Below are 17,008 nucleotides of genomic sequence, written 5' to 3' on the forward strand. Positions count from 1 at the left end.
GCAGAAGAAACACACCTGAGCTCCCCAGGCTGCACCACGTTGCTCTTCCTCACCAAGAGGGGGACAAGGGCTGCCCAGCCGTGCATGTGTTGGAGGAGTGAGGCCCAGCTACAGAAGCAGCACAAAGGAGCTGCTCTCATCCACTGCACCCAAACAAACCATCTCCTGTACAGCTTTCACAGACACAGAAGGTGCGAGGGATTATTCCGCCCAAATTGCAAGAGAGTTATTGCTCCTTTCCCCTTCTCTGCAGGGCTTACAGGAGCCAAGTAGCAATGGGAACACTCCCCGTAGAGCTCCTTTTAATCCATACATGTGCAAAGCCTCCGTTCATACTGGTGAGGCATCGCTGACAGGAAAGAGCCAAACTGCCATCAACACCTTCCTCCACAGTGCTGCCTATGCAGCTTGGCACCTTTGTGCCTTGTTTAGATGGGTATGAGGAGTCTGAGTATTTATTACCATGAATTTCTTAACCTCTGGTAGTACCAGACACCACTGCAGAGCACTGAAGGAACTAGGGCTGGGCTAGCTGCCTCCATCTGAAACAGGGAAAGAGGGGCAGGAGAGGATGTGGGACTGGGGGTAAGAGGTTACTCTGTAAGAGAGGTGCAGCAGAAGATGTTACAGGTAAGGGACAGAGATGAGGGATGAGAAAGGAAATATTTATTCACCCAAGCTTACAGCCCTGACCTCTCAGCAGTGTCACACACTGATGACAATATGATATCCCAAAGGGATTTTATGCTTTGGACTCTGGCTCTTGGTGTTGGTGCCAGTAGGAACCCGGTGCAGCTGACTGAGCCCCTAAAGCACAGTCTGATCCTTGTCCACTCTTTCTGTAGCCAGGCCAGCTCACCATCCTGCTGGGGCTACTCCCTGTCTGTGCTCAGCAGAGTTCAGAGCATTCTGGACATCAACACCTTTACTGCCAATCCCTGTTCGCATCAGCACCCATACTTTGCATTGCATGAAAAGCAAATGACAAACATACGGACAGCAAAGTATTTTTATTCCATCTTTATTGCCTGCTGACATGTTCAATATGCTCCAACTACATCTGAGGGACTGCATAGAGAGTGTTTCTTGTTTATATTTGATGTACGGCAGAACACTTTACATTGCACCAAATGTTGAGCAAACGGTAACGTAACAGAGGAGCTGCAGCGGCAGCTGGAATTTCTGAGGTGGGCTACAGAGACTCTCTGGGGGCAAAAGTCTGCTCATCTTATTCAAATGAACTGCTTTTCTGGCCAAATTCTACTTGCATATGCCAACTGACGAATACAGACCTAGTAACAGAAGAAAACATGGAATAACTGAGCGCTTCAGTTCCACTGCAAGCTGAGAAATATATAGCAACTGAAAATGAGAAGAAGAACTGCAATCCCACTGAAAGGCCTGATGAAGGCTCCTGAGAGAGACGTGGGGATCAGTGGTCACATCTGCAGAGCCTCGCACACTGAAGTACTGATAAACTTTGGTATGAGAGAAGCTGCTTTAGGAAAGAGGAATTGTCCTGTTATACACAGGTGCACACTGAAAATGGATCCTGCTTTGGAGAACTCCTGCTCACGAGGAAAATGCTCCTGAGAAATGAGCTGCCTCTCAAGGACAAGCTGCTTTACAGGTGATCACACGCTATCACAGCACTTTAACCTCACCACAGAACACAGTCAAGAAAACGCACAGAGAAAAGCAATCCCTGAACCCACGCACAAAAACAGGGTCGTTGTGCAACATTCCCCAAAGGCTTTTCCTTAATCAAATCATGGCCTCTTCTGACTCTTTGGGACCCCCACCCAGTGGTGGGACCCCCCCTTCCACCTGGCCAGTCCCTGCATGGAGGGTACATCTGCAAATGAGATGTCGCTGAGAATGGTTTACAAATGCGCTAAAACCCATCATCAGGAAGGTGAGGGAAGATCTAACATGTCAAGTACTGACTGCATCCTCTTAGCTTGTATAAGACACCTTCTGTCTGTTTACTTGAAATTATTAACCAGTAATACACAGGGCTACTGAAATTGGGAGGGCAGAAGGTAGAAAAGGAAAATAAAAAGAATGATAACAAGCAACGAATTTGAAGCTGACATAAGCATCAGGAATGAAATACTGACTCTGATGCAGCCAATGACGGAATTCCTGCAGATTTCCAGAACCTTGAAACTTTACCCAGAGGCTGAAAAGGGAGTATTTACACCCAAGAACCTCCAGCCAACACAAACTGAGCTTCCTTCCCATCTCCCTAAATTCCTCGCTAAAATTGTTTCTCCATTTCACCAAGCACTCAGCTGCACTGCAGAACTCCTAGCTAGTGATTTGCAACCGAGCCGTCCCTGAGAAGATGTCCACAATTTAAACAACAACAACAAAAAGACCCAGGACTTAAAGAATGTATGCAGAACCATAGTTTTGCACTGTAGAAGGTCAGAATAAATCCTTCGTGTTGAAATTTAAGGTCACTTCAATGTAAATCTGTTACCTGCACCAGGACAAAGAATCGTTTCTTCCATCTCTTCCAAACATTTTTACCAATGGCCCATAAATATCTAGAAGAAAAGAATAAGTGAATTCAGTACACAAATGACAAGCTGTTGTTTACAGTATCTTTTCTTCACAGCTAGAAACTGAAGTTAATGCAGAAGAAGGAGTAATTACAAGACTCTCAAGTTTGGCAGCATTACTGAATGTGATTATTTCTAGCCTGAACGAATAACCTGTAAAGAAAGAGACACAAAAAGCTCCCAGAGTCTCGATGTTACACAGTATTATTCCTTTCTTCCTTTCTGTTTTTTGGTTTTTTTTTTACAACTTGCTCAGAATGCAGAAGCCCTTTAATGCCAGTGAATAGCTGCGATGTGGTCAGATGGGTGAATGCATTTGCAATGGCAGAATTAAGAGAAAGAAACCCTAAGTGTTGCTTTAAGCCTTCACAAACCCATTTGGCTGAGGGGAAGTGTCAATGAGAGGGCGCCTTACTGCATCAAAGGCAGCGCAGGGGACCCCACCATACACTGGACTGACAAACCAGGTCTCTGTGCTGAACAGCTGAAGATGAATTCCTTGAAATCGCTTGGCTATGAGCAATCTGAATAATTTCTAAGAAGGAGTGAATTTACTGTGCTCCACAAAGGAAGAATTAACTTTCAAAATTAATGTCAAAATTAGCATTTAATCTCTGTGATGAAGCAGCTGCTGTGACACTGTAATACAAACACTGGCAAAAATAGCAGCAGCACAAGACTAGGAGTAATTACAAAGACATTGTTCAGGACTAATATGTTTTATGTATCATTATAATTACTTTGGTTCTGGCTCTATAAATAGAAAAACAATTCCTTTTTGGTTATGCTGGTGGTTTTTTATGCTAGAAGAGATTCAACATTTGTACACGGTGAATGTTTAAGCCACAAAATTCCAAGTACTGTGCTAACGAGAGCGCCGAGTGGGCTATGAGCTCAAGAACAGAACTGTCCTGCTTGCTGTTGCCACTGAAATGAGCAGAAAAATCTCAGTTATGATAGCAAGCGAATATTGCAAATCACATTGTTTCCAGCACCATCTTGTACATTAAATCTTACTTGTAAAGAACACGAGAAAAGCCAGGACTGCTCAGCCCTGTTGCCATCAGACCTGATCAAGGAAACAAGCGTGACAGGAGAACTGTTCTTTTTTGCTTTTGGTGCTGTGTTCACAGTGGAAAAATTAAACTCCACATTTGGCTATTGGCTCTGATCTCATTAACAGAGAAGACAGGAGGATGAGGAAAAGGAATTAAAAGAAAGAAACGTGATTTCATCCATTTAATGGATTGAAGCTAACAAAACATTACAAAAAGAAAAATGAAGCAAAGTTACTTCTATAGCCCCAGAATTGCACTGGATAAAGAGTTAATCAAGGCAGTGATTCTCCTAGGCAATCTCAACTTTTTATCACATCCTTAGCTCTGAAAAGCAAACAGAGGAAAGCATTGCCAATGACATTAGCTAGATCTTCCCGAAGATGATCTAATTTGTAATTGCATTACCAGTGAAAAGCATACAACACTTAGCTTCTAGGCACCAGGAAAAGACAGGAATGATTCCCTTCTGGCCAGCTCAGGTCATGTTACAGTGCACAGGAATTACAAGATCTTGATTTAAAAATATTCCTTTCTGCCCTACAGTGTCACAACCTCTTCTGTTCCTGTGTGGGACACACGAGGAAGCTTGGTGTGGAAGATGGGGATCCCCTTGGCCCCAAATCCTGATACTGACAAGTGAAAGGGAGAGATTTCCCTTTTAACACCCCACTTTGTTAGGCCTACTTACACTCTCCTGCCTTCCTCCAGGCAACTGCTGTTTAGTTGTACTGTGCATCTCTGTATAAATAATGATGATCACATTGGAGTTTACTTCAAGTGGAAGGTGCACTGTTTTTTAGGTTGTGAGAATTCAACATGGGGAAATACAGAATAAATTAGGAAATTATAACAACCTACCAGTAAGAGAGTTAAGCAGTTCATTTCTTATTTCCTTACAGCAAGAAAGCAATCTAGCAATTTCCCAACTGTTTAAAATTTAAATTGTTTGGCTGATACATATTAAGAAAGCGTGCCCACACTAAGAAAAATGCCTTACAAATGACCAAATTAACGACATTTTGTTTGATCTCCTGTGAGCTTGAGAAAAAGGTTCACTTTCACCATTTTAAGAAAGAAATTTTCTAATGCTCATGCAAAACAAGTGGAGTTAACGACACTCACCCAGAGTGCTTCATGTTTTGGGGCTTATCCATTCGTACAGCAAGCTTGATCTTCAGGTCTTGATCTGGGCAGTTTTTGGAAACTGTCATTTTGTGCCACTCTGATTGCTTTGGACTGTTGGGAGTGGGATGGAGAACAACCTGCAAGTATCAAAATCAAGAATGTTAAAAATTGTTCACAACGCAGGTTTTACAAGAGCACAGCAGAAGAGCTCTGAAAGTCAGCTGGAAATTTCTATTCCCATCACTGAGACTAACTTTCCCCAGTTGTTTTAAGATGCAGCTTATTATTTTGAGATTAGTTCACATATATTCTGTCTCCTCTATGTGTCATCATTTACAGGGTTGGGCAGAACAGAACTGCATTTATCAGTTCCCATCTCACAGCTGTTTAAGGAAAGAGTACAGTGAAGAAGCTTGCAGCTGTCCAGCTAAATCAGACTAGAAGTGATCCTGGATTGACGTTATTAGCAAACCACCAATAAGTTTTCGCTGAGGTTGCCTGCTGTAGTGCTCCACTTTCAGTGCCACACAACTCTGCCAGCCTCTAACCTTCCTGACATTTCCATGTGAAGCTCACCACCTCAAGAGTACAGAACATTATGCCTAAAATGGTTTATCAATCACTACCATCAAGTTGTGATGAAGTTGCTCTGTTATTTTGCTTACTGGTAAGGCTGTACGCAGTAGACAGGCTTGTAGGGAGGTCAGTGTGCCTGACTGTGCTACAACAACAGGTCATATATGCAGCACATATCACGACAGCAGTGGCTGCAGCAATTTCTGCTTCCATTTCAAACAGAGGAAATGATGGGGCAATCTCCAGCTGGGGTAAATCAGTGCAACACCAGGGATTTCAGTGGAGCTGTGCAGATGAATAACAGTGGCAGCGCTTGGATAATCAAAGAAACTGAAAGGCTCCAAGAGGCAAGTAATCCCTTCTGATCGTAGCTGTGCTTTTCCACTCATTCATCATCCCATGAAGCACAGAATCTCACTCTGTCAGCAAGTCTCAGAACTACATGGCATTCACTGTTTTCTCCTCATGCTTCCATGTGTCCTCTAACGTGGCTTAACTGTGTGACTGTAAAATGTCTATCTGCAAATTGAATGGAAGCACAGCAGAGCTACTGCTGTCTTCACATTGAAATGATGCCCTCTCTGATGCTCTCTGCCTCCCACGTCCCTTCCTCTTCCAACGTTTTCCTCTCTCAGAGGTGACTTTGCTGGATGCAAATTCATTACAGTCTCTGCTGTACTGCAGCGAGATGACTCTCCTTTAAATTCATTAACATTTATGCAAGCACACTCCTTTACAAGTGGCAGCATTCACCCTTGTTATCTGCTGTGCTTCCATCACTCATTCCTCACTCATGCTTTGTCTGTGCTTCTGCCAAGCTCCAGCCGGACTATACCCTGCGATACTCACTCACCTTCACTGAGCCAACACAGGAGGCCTTTTCCTCCCACTAAAATACACCTGATGTTATCACCCTCTGATGATTTGAGTTTAAAAATTATTTGTCTCCTTCAAAGCCTAAGGTTAACATCATCAGATTTTGGAGTTCACCCTTTTACATAAACATTACTTCACACTTTACTGAACTACATTCATGCCTTCTCTGGCAAGAATCCATTTATGAGTCACCTAGATTAACTGAACAACATCAGTTTCTGATTTACCTCTCTTGGAAAAAATACATATATTTCAGCAAAAACTGAAGAAAAGCAGTGAGTCCTGCACATGGGTGTTGTTAGAAGCACGGATGGATCCAAGCTCTGAGCACCACCCAACACCAAGGCCTTGCATTAAACGGCACCTCGCTGCAAGGCGGGAACCACTCAGGGTGTTTGGGATAGTTTCTGCTTTGATTTCTAACTCTTCTTCATCAAAAGGTGCATAAATATTGTGCAGCGTTGTTGCAATGCATGGCTCCATGCTCTCAGTGGACGAACCCTTGGCTGAGGTCTGTAGGCGCTTTGCCACTGGCTTCAATAGGGCCAGGACGGATTCCCATGGCTTCAGCTGCCCATCCAGCAGCTTGGGGCTTGGGAGCACTTCCCAGCTCTCCTTCTGACACAAGCGGTGCAATGAAGAGCACCGGCTGGCTGCCAGCTCAACGCTCGCAATAGAAAGTGAGCATTGTGCCGGCCTGGCAGAGCACAAAGCCTCTTCTCAAAGGGCAGCTAAGCATGGGTGTTTTTGTGTAGAAAACTGCTCCACGGAGACTTCGCTTCCCCTCTCTCTTCGTAGACAGGTTCATGCCCATTCAAACAGCTAAATCAGAGGCTTAGCATGCTCCTGGTCTCATTATTGTTTTAAAAAGAAATCCTGACGTGGCCCGGTCGGACACGCGTCATCTCGGCCGCTCCAGGCACCCGCGCGTCCCTTTGAAGCTCGGCCTGCTCAAAGCACTGGTGGCCACCAGCCAGAGGAAATCGCCCCGTGCCCGCTGCTGCTGGCCTGCATTCTTGGGATTTCAGGAGCACTGGGGGTGATGGCTTCCCGCCGGACGGGGGCTCACGTGCGTTGGCACGGGCAGCTCTTCCGTACCTCAGGGCAACAGGGCCGCGCTGGGGGCTGACATCTTTCTCACAACAAGGCGCAGGGCTAATTGCTTCCCCAGAGCGGCAAAGTCAGCGCTGCTCATGGCTGCCAGTGGAAACAAGGCCTACAAAGCGGGTCCACAGTGAGCGTAACCACTCAGGGGTAAAAGCTCCCAGTGGCACTGCGGTCAGCTGGGTGAAAAGCTTTGCTCAGCAGGCTGCGGTGGACAAAGGGCTGTTTGAAGAATCTAGTTTGGAAAATAATCCTGAAAACGTTATGATGCTGTGCCTCAAAGCAAGCACAGGTCTTCAGCTGGAGTGCTGCAGCCTGCTGGGGTCACCCTTCTTTTGAAAAAAAAAAAAAAAAAGAAAAGGGAAAGTGAGAAAGAAAAGACTGAGCTGTAGGTGAGGAAAGCCTGGAGAGGCCATGACCGTCCTTGGAGAGAAAAATTAGATGAGGAAAGTAAGAGAAACTCTGCTTTTCTCTCTCTCAAGTGCAAGAACAAAGGGCGTTGTGACAATGTGAAAAGACGAACGGTCAAAATGGACGCAGATTACACAAGACAAAAATCATCTGTGGTGCTCTCTGATGTAAAGATATAAATTAGAGCATCAACTCACTGTGACCTGAAAGAACCTTCGGCACTTACATGAACAGCATGAGTGAAAAATCTTGTTAGTGCTTCTAAGCCAGAATGTGACTGTGGGGCCTCCCTGGTGATGCCAGCCCTGGTGAACCCACATCAGACTTGGTGAGGTTCCTACCAGATCTTCAAGGTCAGATCATGGGTTCTTTCACAGCTTCCAGCTTTTCATACCCAGACTGTGGGATGTCTCTGGACTGGGATTTTCTCACTTGGGAGGATTAAAAGGCTGCACCTTGAGTATGTAACACAGGCTTCTCAACGTAGCTTTTTTCTCCCTGACTTTTGGGTACAGCTAAGGAGCAAGAGACACCAGCCCATGACACCAAGGAGGCCTCCCTGGCCAAGGCAGCTGAGAAAGGGGGTGCCAGGGAGTTTGCTTAGGCATGGGACTTTGACAAATTTACAGCTGCAAGATGCAAAAATCCCACGGAGACTAATTAAAGTGTCTTAAAACCCCAGAAAAGTATCGTCCACACCTACAGCAGACCATGGTGCTGGAGGGACATCATTTCCAGAGCCCTGGTGTAGGGACCACAGGTGAGGGGCAGTGATGAGGTGAGAAGGGCAGCTTTGATGTTCTGTGGCTGGTGCCAGGGCAATGCAAGCGTTCTGCTATTAACACTACTGACAGGGGCTGTGGACCCTGACTTTCACTCCTTTAGCCCAGCCCCACTGAAGCCAGAAGCTGAGCCACAGTCCCTAGGGGTGTAAGGACCTCAAGCCTTTTGCCATAAGTACTGCTATTAGTGCTTTCAGATACTCAAGCTGTGCACTGGCTCTTCAGTAGATGTGAGAGTAGCTTAACACACTCCTGCCAAACTCAAATCCTCTCTTTTTGCTACAGCATAATCCCCTTTTCTGCCTCAGGAATGTCCATTTCCGTAAGCAACTTCTAAAGCTTTCCGGGCTGCCAATATTGCACACAAGATCCTCTGCCTTTGCTCAGTGCAGGCACAGCCAGCTGAAATGCTGCCATTAAAAACTAACAACAAAGACAGCATGCGAGGTGCATTACTTTCCAGCAGTGGAGAGCTTGCTTTCTTTCCCTCCTGAAGCTTGGCAAAAAAGCAGAGCGTGTTGTCCTCCAAAGATATTTCTGTACAAGAGAGATTTCTCTAGAAAAGTGGAACCAGAAGGAAAAACTGTTAAGCTGAAAATGTCCTTACCCTCCCAAGCTCTTTGTCCTCCAGCGCCAGCACACCTGTGCTCTCTGTGAACAGCTTCACCTTCACTGCAGGAAGCGCGTGGGTTGTCGTGAAGTCTCCTTGGGTGCCCCAGCTGCAAAAACAGAGACATGCTGAGCTCCACTGGCAGGACAGCAGCACTGCTGCTTGGGTGGGCAATGGTTAACCACAAACGTCGTGCCTGGCACAAGCTGAAGTGGTTGGGCTGATGAGTGACAAGGACATTAATTATCTCCTTAGGAAACTGGGGGACAGATGTTTGGAAAAACCATGATGGTTCTTCTGGGAGAAAAGATGGTATTTGGAAGCAGCATGAAACCAAAATTAAGAGAACTGATTCAGAAAGAAAGAACAATATGTCTCTGGCAGTGACAGCCTGTATAGTTCCAGCAGAATCTGAGGATGGAGAACACCTGCACCTAGGACATCTGTAATCACTCATGCCTCTGCTCTTCTCTTGGCTAACTCACCTCTCATTTCCAAGTTCACAGTGAAGATCTCTTTTTCTAAAGAAACACCACATTTAACATGGATCCTCTTCTGAGGATAGCTCCAAGAGTTATTCTCCTGTCAGGTATTGTGGCTCGGAAAGCAGCGCTAGGGAAACTGGATGAACCACAGGATGGTGCACAACAGTGCATTCTAAGACCCCTTCCTGAAAAGTCTGGTTCAGTTAAGGCTGTTAGCTTTAAGCTGCAGTATGGTAGGAAAATATGTGCAACTAGCAGTTCCTTGGAGAGTACAATGCCATGAGCTACAGGCACAGGGCCGGAGCCTCAGCCTGCTGACATGGATGACCGAAGTTGCCTTAAAATGGGGGCTCCCCCTGCAGCTGACCTTCCTTGTATAAGTCTATAGAGGCTTGCAGCTTGGCAGGGGAAAGTTCAGTGATAGCCATAAAGAAGTCTTCCAATCAGTCATAAGACGTCTCCTCTCTGAACCAGGACATCAGTGAACACACGGAGACCAGTTCATTGCATTTTGTTGCAGAGACTTTCCCTTAGGCCCTGTTCTCACCAGATAAGACAGACCTAGCTGACCCTGGCTTGTCCTTGTCCTGCTGCAGAGATTTGGGAGAGCAGTGCCTCAAATCCCCAGTGAGCAGTTTGCTGCAGCTGGAGCTGCTGCCTGGTGAGCCAGAAGGGCTCAACTGCATTCTGGTGGTGACCATCCTCACGAGATGCAGGAGGTGGCAGCAGCTGCACACTGGTACCTGACAGATCCATGTACTCCCATAAGTACCACTCCATCCTCCCCGCTGCACCCACCACCCAGTGCTCCTCACTCACAGCCCAGCACATGCTGCAGACAGAGGTGTCACTTGTGCCAAGCCTAGCCCTGGACAACAGCATGCTGCTGTATTGAGAAAATCAGAGCACAGGGATTTCTGTGCTCGTAACCACAGCATGTGGCAGGGAAAGGTCGCCTCCTTCCGCCCTGCCCAGATTAGCAGCTTTCCTGCTATGATTCCTAAATGGATCCCTCTAGTTTGCTTACTCCCTTCCTTCAGCTAATCAGCAGTGACAACCTGCCAGTCTCTAGGGAGCACTGCCAATCCCTGGGACCCATTACAAATTCTTGTTGCAACTTCTGGAGATTTCATGTGCCCAGCAGACCCCTCCAAACTCGCAGGATGTGTGCATGAACTTCAGAGGCCTCTTCTCATCAATCCATTAATTTCATCTCGGGTTGCTTCTACTCATTACCAACTCCAGCTGAGCTCTATTTCAGCTGAAGGAAGACTACTCTGAAAGTTACCCAGAACTTACACAACAGTCAGCTTTGATTCAGAAAGATCATAGGCAAAGGAGATCTGTGAAATGCCAAGTCAGCTCAACATCCCAAAGGCCAAAGCTTCTCAACAGGCTGAGCTGTGGTACCATTCACACCAACATGTCAAACCATTCACCTGTGCAGGGGTTTTGAGATTCAGGAAAAGTCTCCCTCCAGCAAAGAACAGACTGAACGCCGTCTTGGAAGAAAAATTAAGTGAAACTTGAACTGATGTCTATTTGGAAGCTTTAAACAAGTTTAAAAGTAGCAGAGAAAGGGGAAAAAAATGCTTAATACACTAAGAGGTGAGGAACCACGCTGCTTTTATGTTTGCAAACACGTTTTGCAATTTCTACATTGTAAAGAGTTAGGAAGTTATTAAAATAAATCAAGACACAAACTTCCAGACAGAGCTAAACAAAGTGCTCCTAACTCAGCACTTGACCTTGTTAGAAAAGAACAGCTCAGCTGAAGGTGAAGGGCATAGGGATGGCTGGGAGGAGGGCTCTGCCGCAAAGAGGATGCTCCTCAACACCTGACCATGCTGAAACCCAGCATGAAGTTAGCAGATAAGAACTGCTCTCTCTCTCTTCTTTTAGTTCATCATGAGCTAGATTTCCATGCCGCTCCCAGAGACCCTGAATATTCATTGCACTTCAAAACTCATGCAACGTGTACAAGCAAGCTTGAAGGCAAATCACAGAGGAGGCGTTTTTTTACAGACTAAAAGAAACAAACAATATGCATCAAACACATCAGAGCGATGTGATAGAATACACAATGCAACCTAAAATACTGCAAGTCAGATGAGAGATACAGCCTCTCACTAACCACTCCTATTCATCCTCCTATTAATGACTTGCATTTGCCACCGTTCTCAAACTAGATCCTCTGCTGAGAGTAAAATGACTCTTCCCTTAAAATGACAAGAAAAGGATAAGATTGTGTGTTCTTCAGACACAATACTGAGCAGCAGCTTCTGTGTTTGAAAAGTTATTCAGAAAAATAACTGTTTTCTTACGTGCACAAGGAGCATGGCTTGATGCTTTGCTCTCTGAGCCTATCTAGTCCAACAAAGTTTAGCAGATGAGCACATTCAGTGCAGAGCTGATTAACAAACTTGGTTCCCTCATCAGTTTTGCTCTGATATTTGCTCTTCCAGTGTCCTGTTCTACGTTTCATCTCTCAGGAGGATGCATCAAAGTGCCAGGGAGCAGGGGTTTGGCAGAAATTACATACAGCACATCAGTTCCAGTCAGATGCCAATATTACATCTTATTCATACATGATATATCAGCTTCCTAGCATACGTTTTAAACCTGAGAATCAAGGAACAGTCTTATTTTCTAATTGTAGATCATGATTTCTCTCTTGGGAAAATAATCTTGATTTGGATAAGAGGAGAAAGTAATAAAATATCCAACCTTACGCTGTGTATTTTGACAGCAGCTGCTTTACAGAACTCATATCTCTGTTTACTATTAAAAAGCTCTTATTTGCTGAAGCACTCCCAGACCATATGCTATCAACAAATGTTACTAACCAAATACAAACAGTAATTTTCATTAGGTTTCCTTCACAAGAACAACATTAACCACAAAGGGAATAAATCTTTCCAATGACAGTAAACATACATAGCAACCCTTGACAACACTGTGGTGCTTACACATTTATACCCCCAATTGCCATGAAAAGATTCACACCAGCAAACAGAGACCCTCAGAAGTTGGTTTTTGTGCTGGTTGAAGCCTGCAGTGATGTCATTAGTTGCCATAGTGATGCTCAGCATAAGGCCATAATTCATGCAATCAAAATACGATTTGTATTCAATCTTAGTATGCAGTTTATCTGTGCTCTGCATTAAGTTACTGTACACAAAATTACTTCTGGACAATAGGCGTTACGATATTTTGAGGGAATAACAATGTGCTGCTTCCATTTTCACATGTTATAACTAAGCAAGTTATTACTGCAGGAATTGATTTGTTAGGAAAGTGCCTTGGAACCCATTCTGGGCAAATTCTATCATCTCTTCCTTATGTCAAAGTCCATGCTTATACTTGAAAGCAATAACAATATTATGGCCAAAAGGATACAAGCAGTATGCAAAATACATGCAACCATCAAAATCAATGACAATGCTTTCTCACGTAGGAGGATAATAATTGCCTGATTCCCACCTGATACCTTCAGCCCAGCACATCTTACTCCCTAATGTATCCCAAACCCTGAAGTTAGCCAGGAATTAATGCCACGCATAAGGACTGTGGTAGAATTATAGCCCTATTTGTGCCATCTGTGGTGTTCCAGTGATATCATTTGGATCTACTTGTGTCAACAGGGTTTCTAGTTAGGTATCAAACTTGGTATGAGCAGCTAACCTCTTCTGGCTGCCAAAAGCCAGAGGGTGAGATATGCCCCAGCTGCTAACCTGACAACTTGTTTTACCTTTCAAGAACTTAACTCGCGTTACTTCTTACAAGCACAATAAGCAGATCATCACTGTAGGTTCCATGGAAGCTTTAGGAACAAACATTTCCCTAAATGTACCATCAACATTATTAACAGGTCTGCCTAAAAGATTGATTGTATTTTTGTGAATGAAACAAATGATGTATATCCAGAAGGGGAGGTACTACTATGAAGCTATAAAGACAAACTACACAGCTCAGTAGCATGAGAAAACTATCTGGGATATAAATAAGCCTTCTAGCATCTTGTCCTGCGTTGCACAAGAGCCCAGGCAGCAGGTCTCCGAGTCTGCTTGTTTCTCTTCACAGCACTTACATGGCTTAGAATTTTCTCAGCTGTCCTTGAGAGACATAGACTTCATTGTTCCTATTCAACTCCAGTGCCTACATGCCTCTCAGGGAAACTTTAACACCAATGACCTTACAAGCACTGAACTCACACATTAATACCCAGGAGAACAAATTAAATTCTATCATTAATGTCCTGCTGTCCCTAGCAAGCCTACATAGCCCCTGACTAATTTTACAACAGTGAGAGCCTTCTTCCATCTACGGTCCTGTAAATTCATCCAGATAGAGCACTGATGCCTGTGATTTCTGTAAATAATGAACAAGTGCAACTGCATTATATCGCTGGGCCATGAATCAGCCCTGCTAACCAGCTCGGCCTGTCAGGAAGCCAACGTGGGAGCAGTTGGAGAGTGATTTGCTTTAGATGGGGTTGACATTTAAACATGATCTATGATCAGTTTTCATGGGCTTCAGAACTGCCAGAGGACACCTTTTCTCTCTCTCCAGATACATTTATTGAAAGAAGTTTGCCCGGCAGCTTGCATGAAACAAATGGGAAACAGACAGAAAATAAAAGTAAGGAGTATTAGAGGAGAGCTACACTCTTCCCTACGCGTGCTCACTGCAGATGTACATCAGGGCCAGGGGGACATGGCACCTCACTGTGGGAGACACCACACCTACATGAGCCTGTCTGGGGCAAACAGGTATGGCAGCTTGGTGCAGGAAGGTGGCTGCACTGGATTTACTTTCTCTCAAAATCCTGCCAAAGAAACAATGTTTTCCTTCTTCAGCCTGCTCTGCACCTCTCAGAAGAGACCTTTCCAGGGAGCAGCCTTAGCTCTCGGATCATAGATCACAGGTGCCTGAAGCTCAAGCACGGAGAAAAGCGGTGTTAGAAGAAGCACAGAGCAAACCTGCCTTCCTGCAGCCAATGGAGTGGGCAACATCCATTTCCTTATGCTGTGTCGAGGTGTCTTTTCATTTCTACTCATTTCTTGAGATAGCAACAAGGAATAAATTAAATGTAACAGTGTTTTACTGTTACTCACACGTGAAGGAGCCTGCTGTAAAGCTTTTTGCTCCACTCTCTTAATTCTTTCTATACAACGGACACTTGAAAACAGTAGGCAGAGGCTGATGACTAAGGTAATAGTTCCTGGTGAGCTTCCCCAGCTGCCTTCCCACTTCTTTGTGAGGCAGCAGCTCCGTACAGCAGAGCGAGCACAGATTTACTCTGCTCAGCAGGACAACCTGGCACAGGGACAGCATTCATTCGTTCATTTCATTTTCAGAAAGGAGTTGCTGCAAATTTCTAGGAACGATGCTCAGCCACCAGCACAGCCCACGTGCCGACCCCTGTGTGAGCAGCAGCTGGGGAAGCACCAATAAGGCAACAACCGAGCTGGGGATATGTCTGCAATGCGTGGCACAGGAGGCATCTGCACCTTCAGCAGCTGGTCCACAAAGAGGTCACAAAAAGAACTAGGGCATGGCAAAGCCTCAGGAACATAGGTATTTTTTGCAGCTCTCGTGGGTAACGGCAAGAGATAATAGACACCACCTCCAGAGAAATCACTACAGAAAGAGAAAAAAAAATTAGAAGAAATATTATTCAGAAACCAGGTTGAGCAAAGATACCAAGATAAGAAAGAAAACATTGGCTGCTTGTTATCCCACCAGCAGCACACCAATGGCAAAATGTCAAATCATTCCACCACTGGTGGCTGTTGTGGGCCTGAGTTTGGATTTCATGTGGCACTGAAGGCCCCAAAAGGACCTCTGTCTCAGAGGAAAGGATTTCATCTCTAACTAGCAGAAAAGGATGCAGAGGCAGGAGACAGGTCACAGCTGTGGAAATAAACAATGTTAGGGGACTGATGGGCTCTGAAAGGGGAGATGCCTGCTTTCTGGGGTCTGCCACACAGATGTGCCCACATCACCTGCCCTGGGCTCCTGATTCTAAGAGGAGACTCAGTTAAGAATCACTGGAGCTAGGCCTTAACTTGCACCATGCTAATCAAGAGGCTGAAAACAGATATAAGGAAGCCTGTCCTCCAAGTGGCCCTGTCCATCCACTGCTGCAGGTGCACAGAAAGGTTTGAAATGAAAACCCCATTGGCTACAGTCAGATACAGACAACACGCTGGTTTCGTCCATGCAAAAGTGTCCTCGCCTAGGAAATCAAATTTGGGTGTGAAGACAGGTATCCTTCTACTCCACTTACACAAATGGATTACGGATGGTTTGTATCCATCACACAGCCTGGCTCCCAAGACCTGCTCAGCCTCCTCCAAGATTCCTCCTGCTGAAAGAGGGTGGCTGCTCACCTTTAGAACAGGATAACCAAAGCAATCAGACACAGATGGACAATGTGTTCTGTTTTTGCTCACATTTGTTTCCTTGCTTCCCTTGCTGCTGGTAGAGCAGCCTTTCAGCCCCATCCTCAAGGAATAAGCTGAAGTGGGAGTGACAGCACAAACAAACTGGGCACCCTCTAGGCTTTCCTAGAAGGTAAGACCTGCTGGCTTTGACACAGCTAGTGTGCAGGTGGCAGACAAGTAATAGCCCCGGCAGGCACACAGGCTGCAGATGCCTTCCTGCTGTGCACAGAACACTGAAACCTGCTCTGATGGGCAACCCAATGGCTTTTTGAGAGATTCCATGCTTTCCTGGGACATCCTAAGTCCTTCTCATGGAGGGTGCATCACTCAAATGCCAAAAAAATGCAAAATATCATCGAAAATTCTTCTGTTTATGGAAAAAGTGTGCTTATTTACCCATGAACACCACTGCAGATAGCACTACCCATGTTATGGAAAAGGAGAGCAGAGAAGCAAGCCCCTAAGGAAGGAGCAGCTCCTACCACAGGCAGGGACTTCCCCAAACCTCCAGTGGTCAAAGACTGACGGTGTTTTGTTACACCGCTCAGGGACACCACCCCAGGGTCACACACAGACCCCACCCTGCAGCCAGCAGCACAAGGCAGCTGCCGGGAGAAGGGATGGGAGACGGATTTCATCACATAATAGCTATTCACCGCCACGAGATGGCATTCCTGCCCCAGCGATGTCCCTCTGACATGCCGGTACGGAGCACGGCAGCAGCCGGTGCACACAGGAGCACACACGCAGGCTCAGCTTTTCACTGCAAAAATAGGTCTGGTTTGGAGGAGAATTTATGGCAAAGCCATAATCTTCAGGGCATTTATGGAAGAAATAAGCACCGTGATTACTTGGTGTGATTTAAACGATGACTGCTTTTAAAATGCCCTGTGCTCTTGCTCAATACTATGATTTTACAATTAGAGGCAAACAGCTCAGCAGGAGGACATGGAAATGGAAGCCCA

The 17,008-nt window shown here is 45.4% G+C and overlaps 1 protein-coding gene across 7 annotated transcripts in view; it reads right to left on the reverse strand.

Moving 5' to 3' along the window:
• Positions 1-17,008, reverse strand: part of CADPS (calcium dependent secretion activator) — a 170,979-nt gene that overhangs the window by 89,249 nt on the left and 64,722 nt on the right. For all 7 annotated transcript variants that reach the window (XM_065749919.1, XM_065749921.1, XM_065749917.1 and 4 more), the window contains exons 7-9: positions 9,107-9,218; positions 4,748-4,887; positions 2,486-2,552 (exon numbers count right to left, since the gene is read on the reverse strand). In XM_065749919.1, the coding sequence (XP_065605991.1) occupies positions 2,486-2,552; positions 4,748-4,887; positions 9,107-9,218 (319 nt within the window). The remainder of the gene's footprint in view (positions 1-2,485; positions 2,553-4,747; positions 4,888-9,106; positions 9,219-17,008) is intronic.

Source organism: Cyrtonyx montezumae, unplaced genomic scaffold, assembly GCF_038088225.1.
Source record: "Cyrtonyx montezumae isolate F1298 unplaced genomic scaffold, pur_monq_1.0 scaffold_6, whole genome shotgun sequence".
NCBI classification, from domain to species: Eukaryota; Metazoa; Chordata; class Aves; order Galliformes; family Odontophoridae; genus Cyrtonyx; species Cyrtonyx montezumae.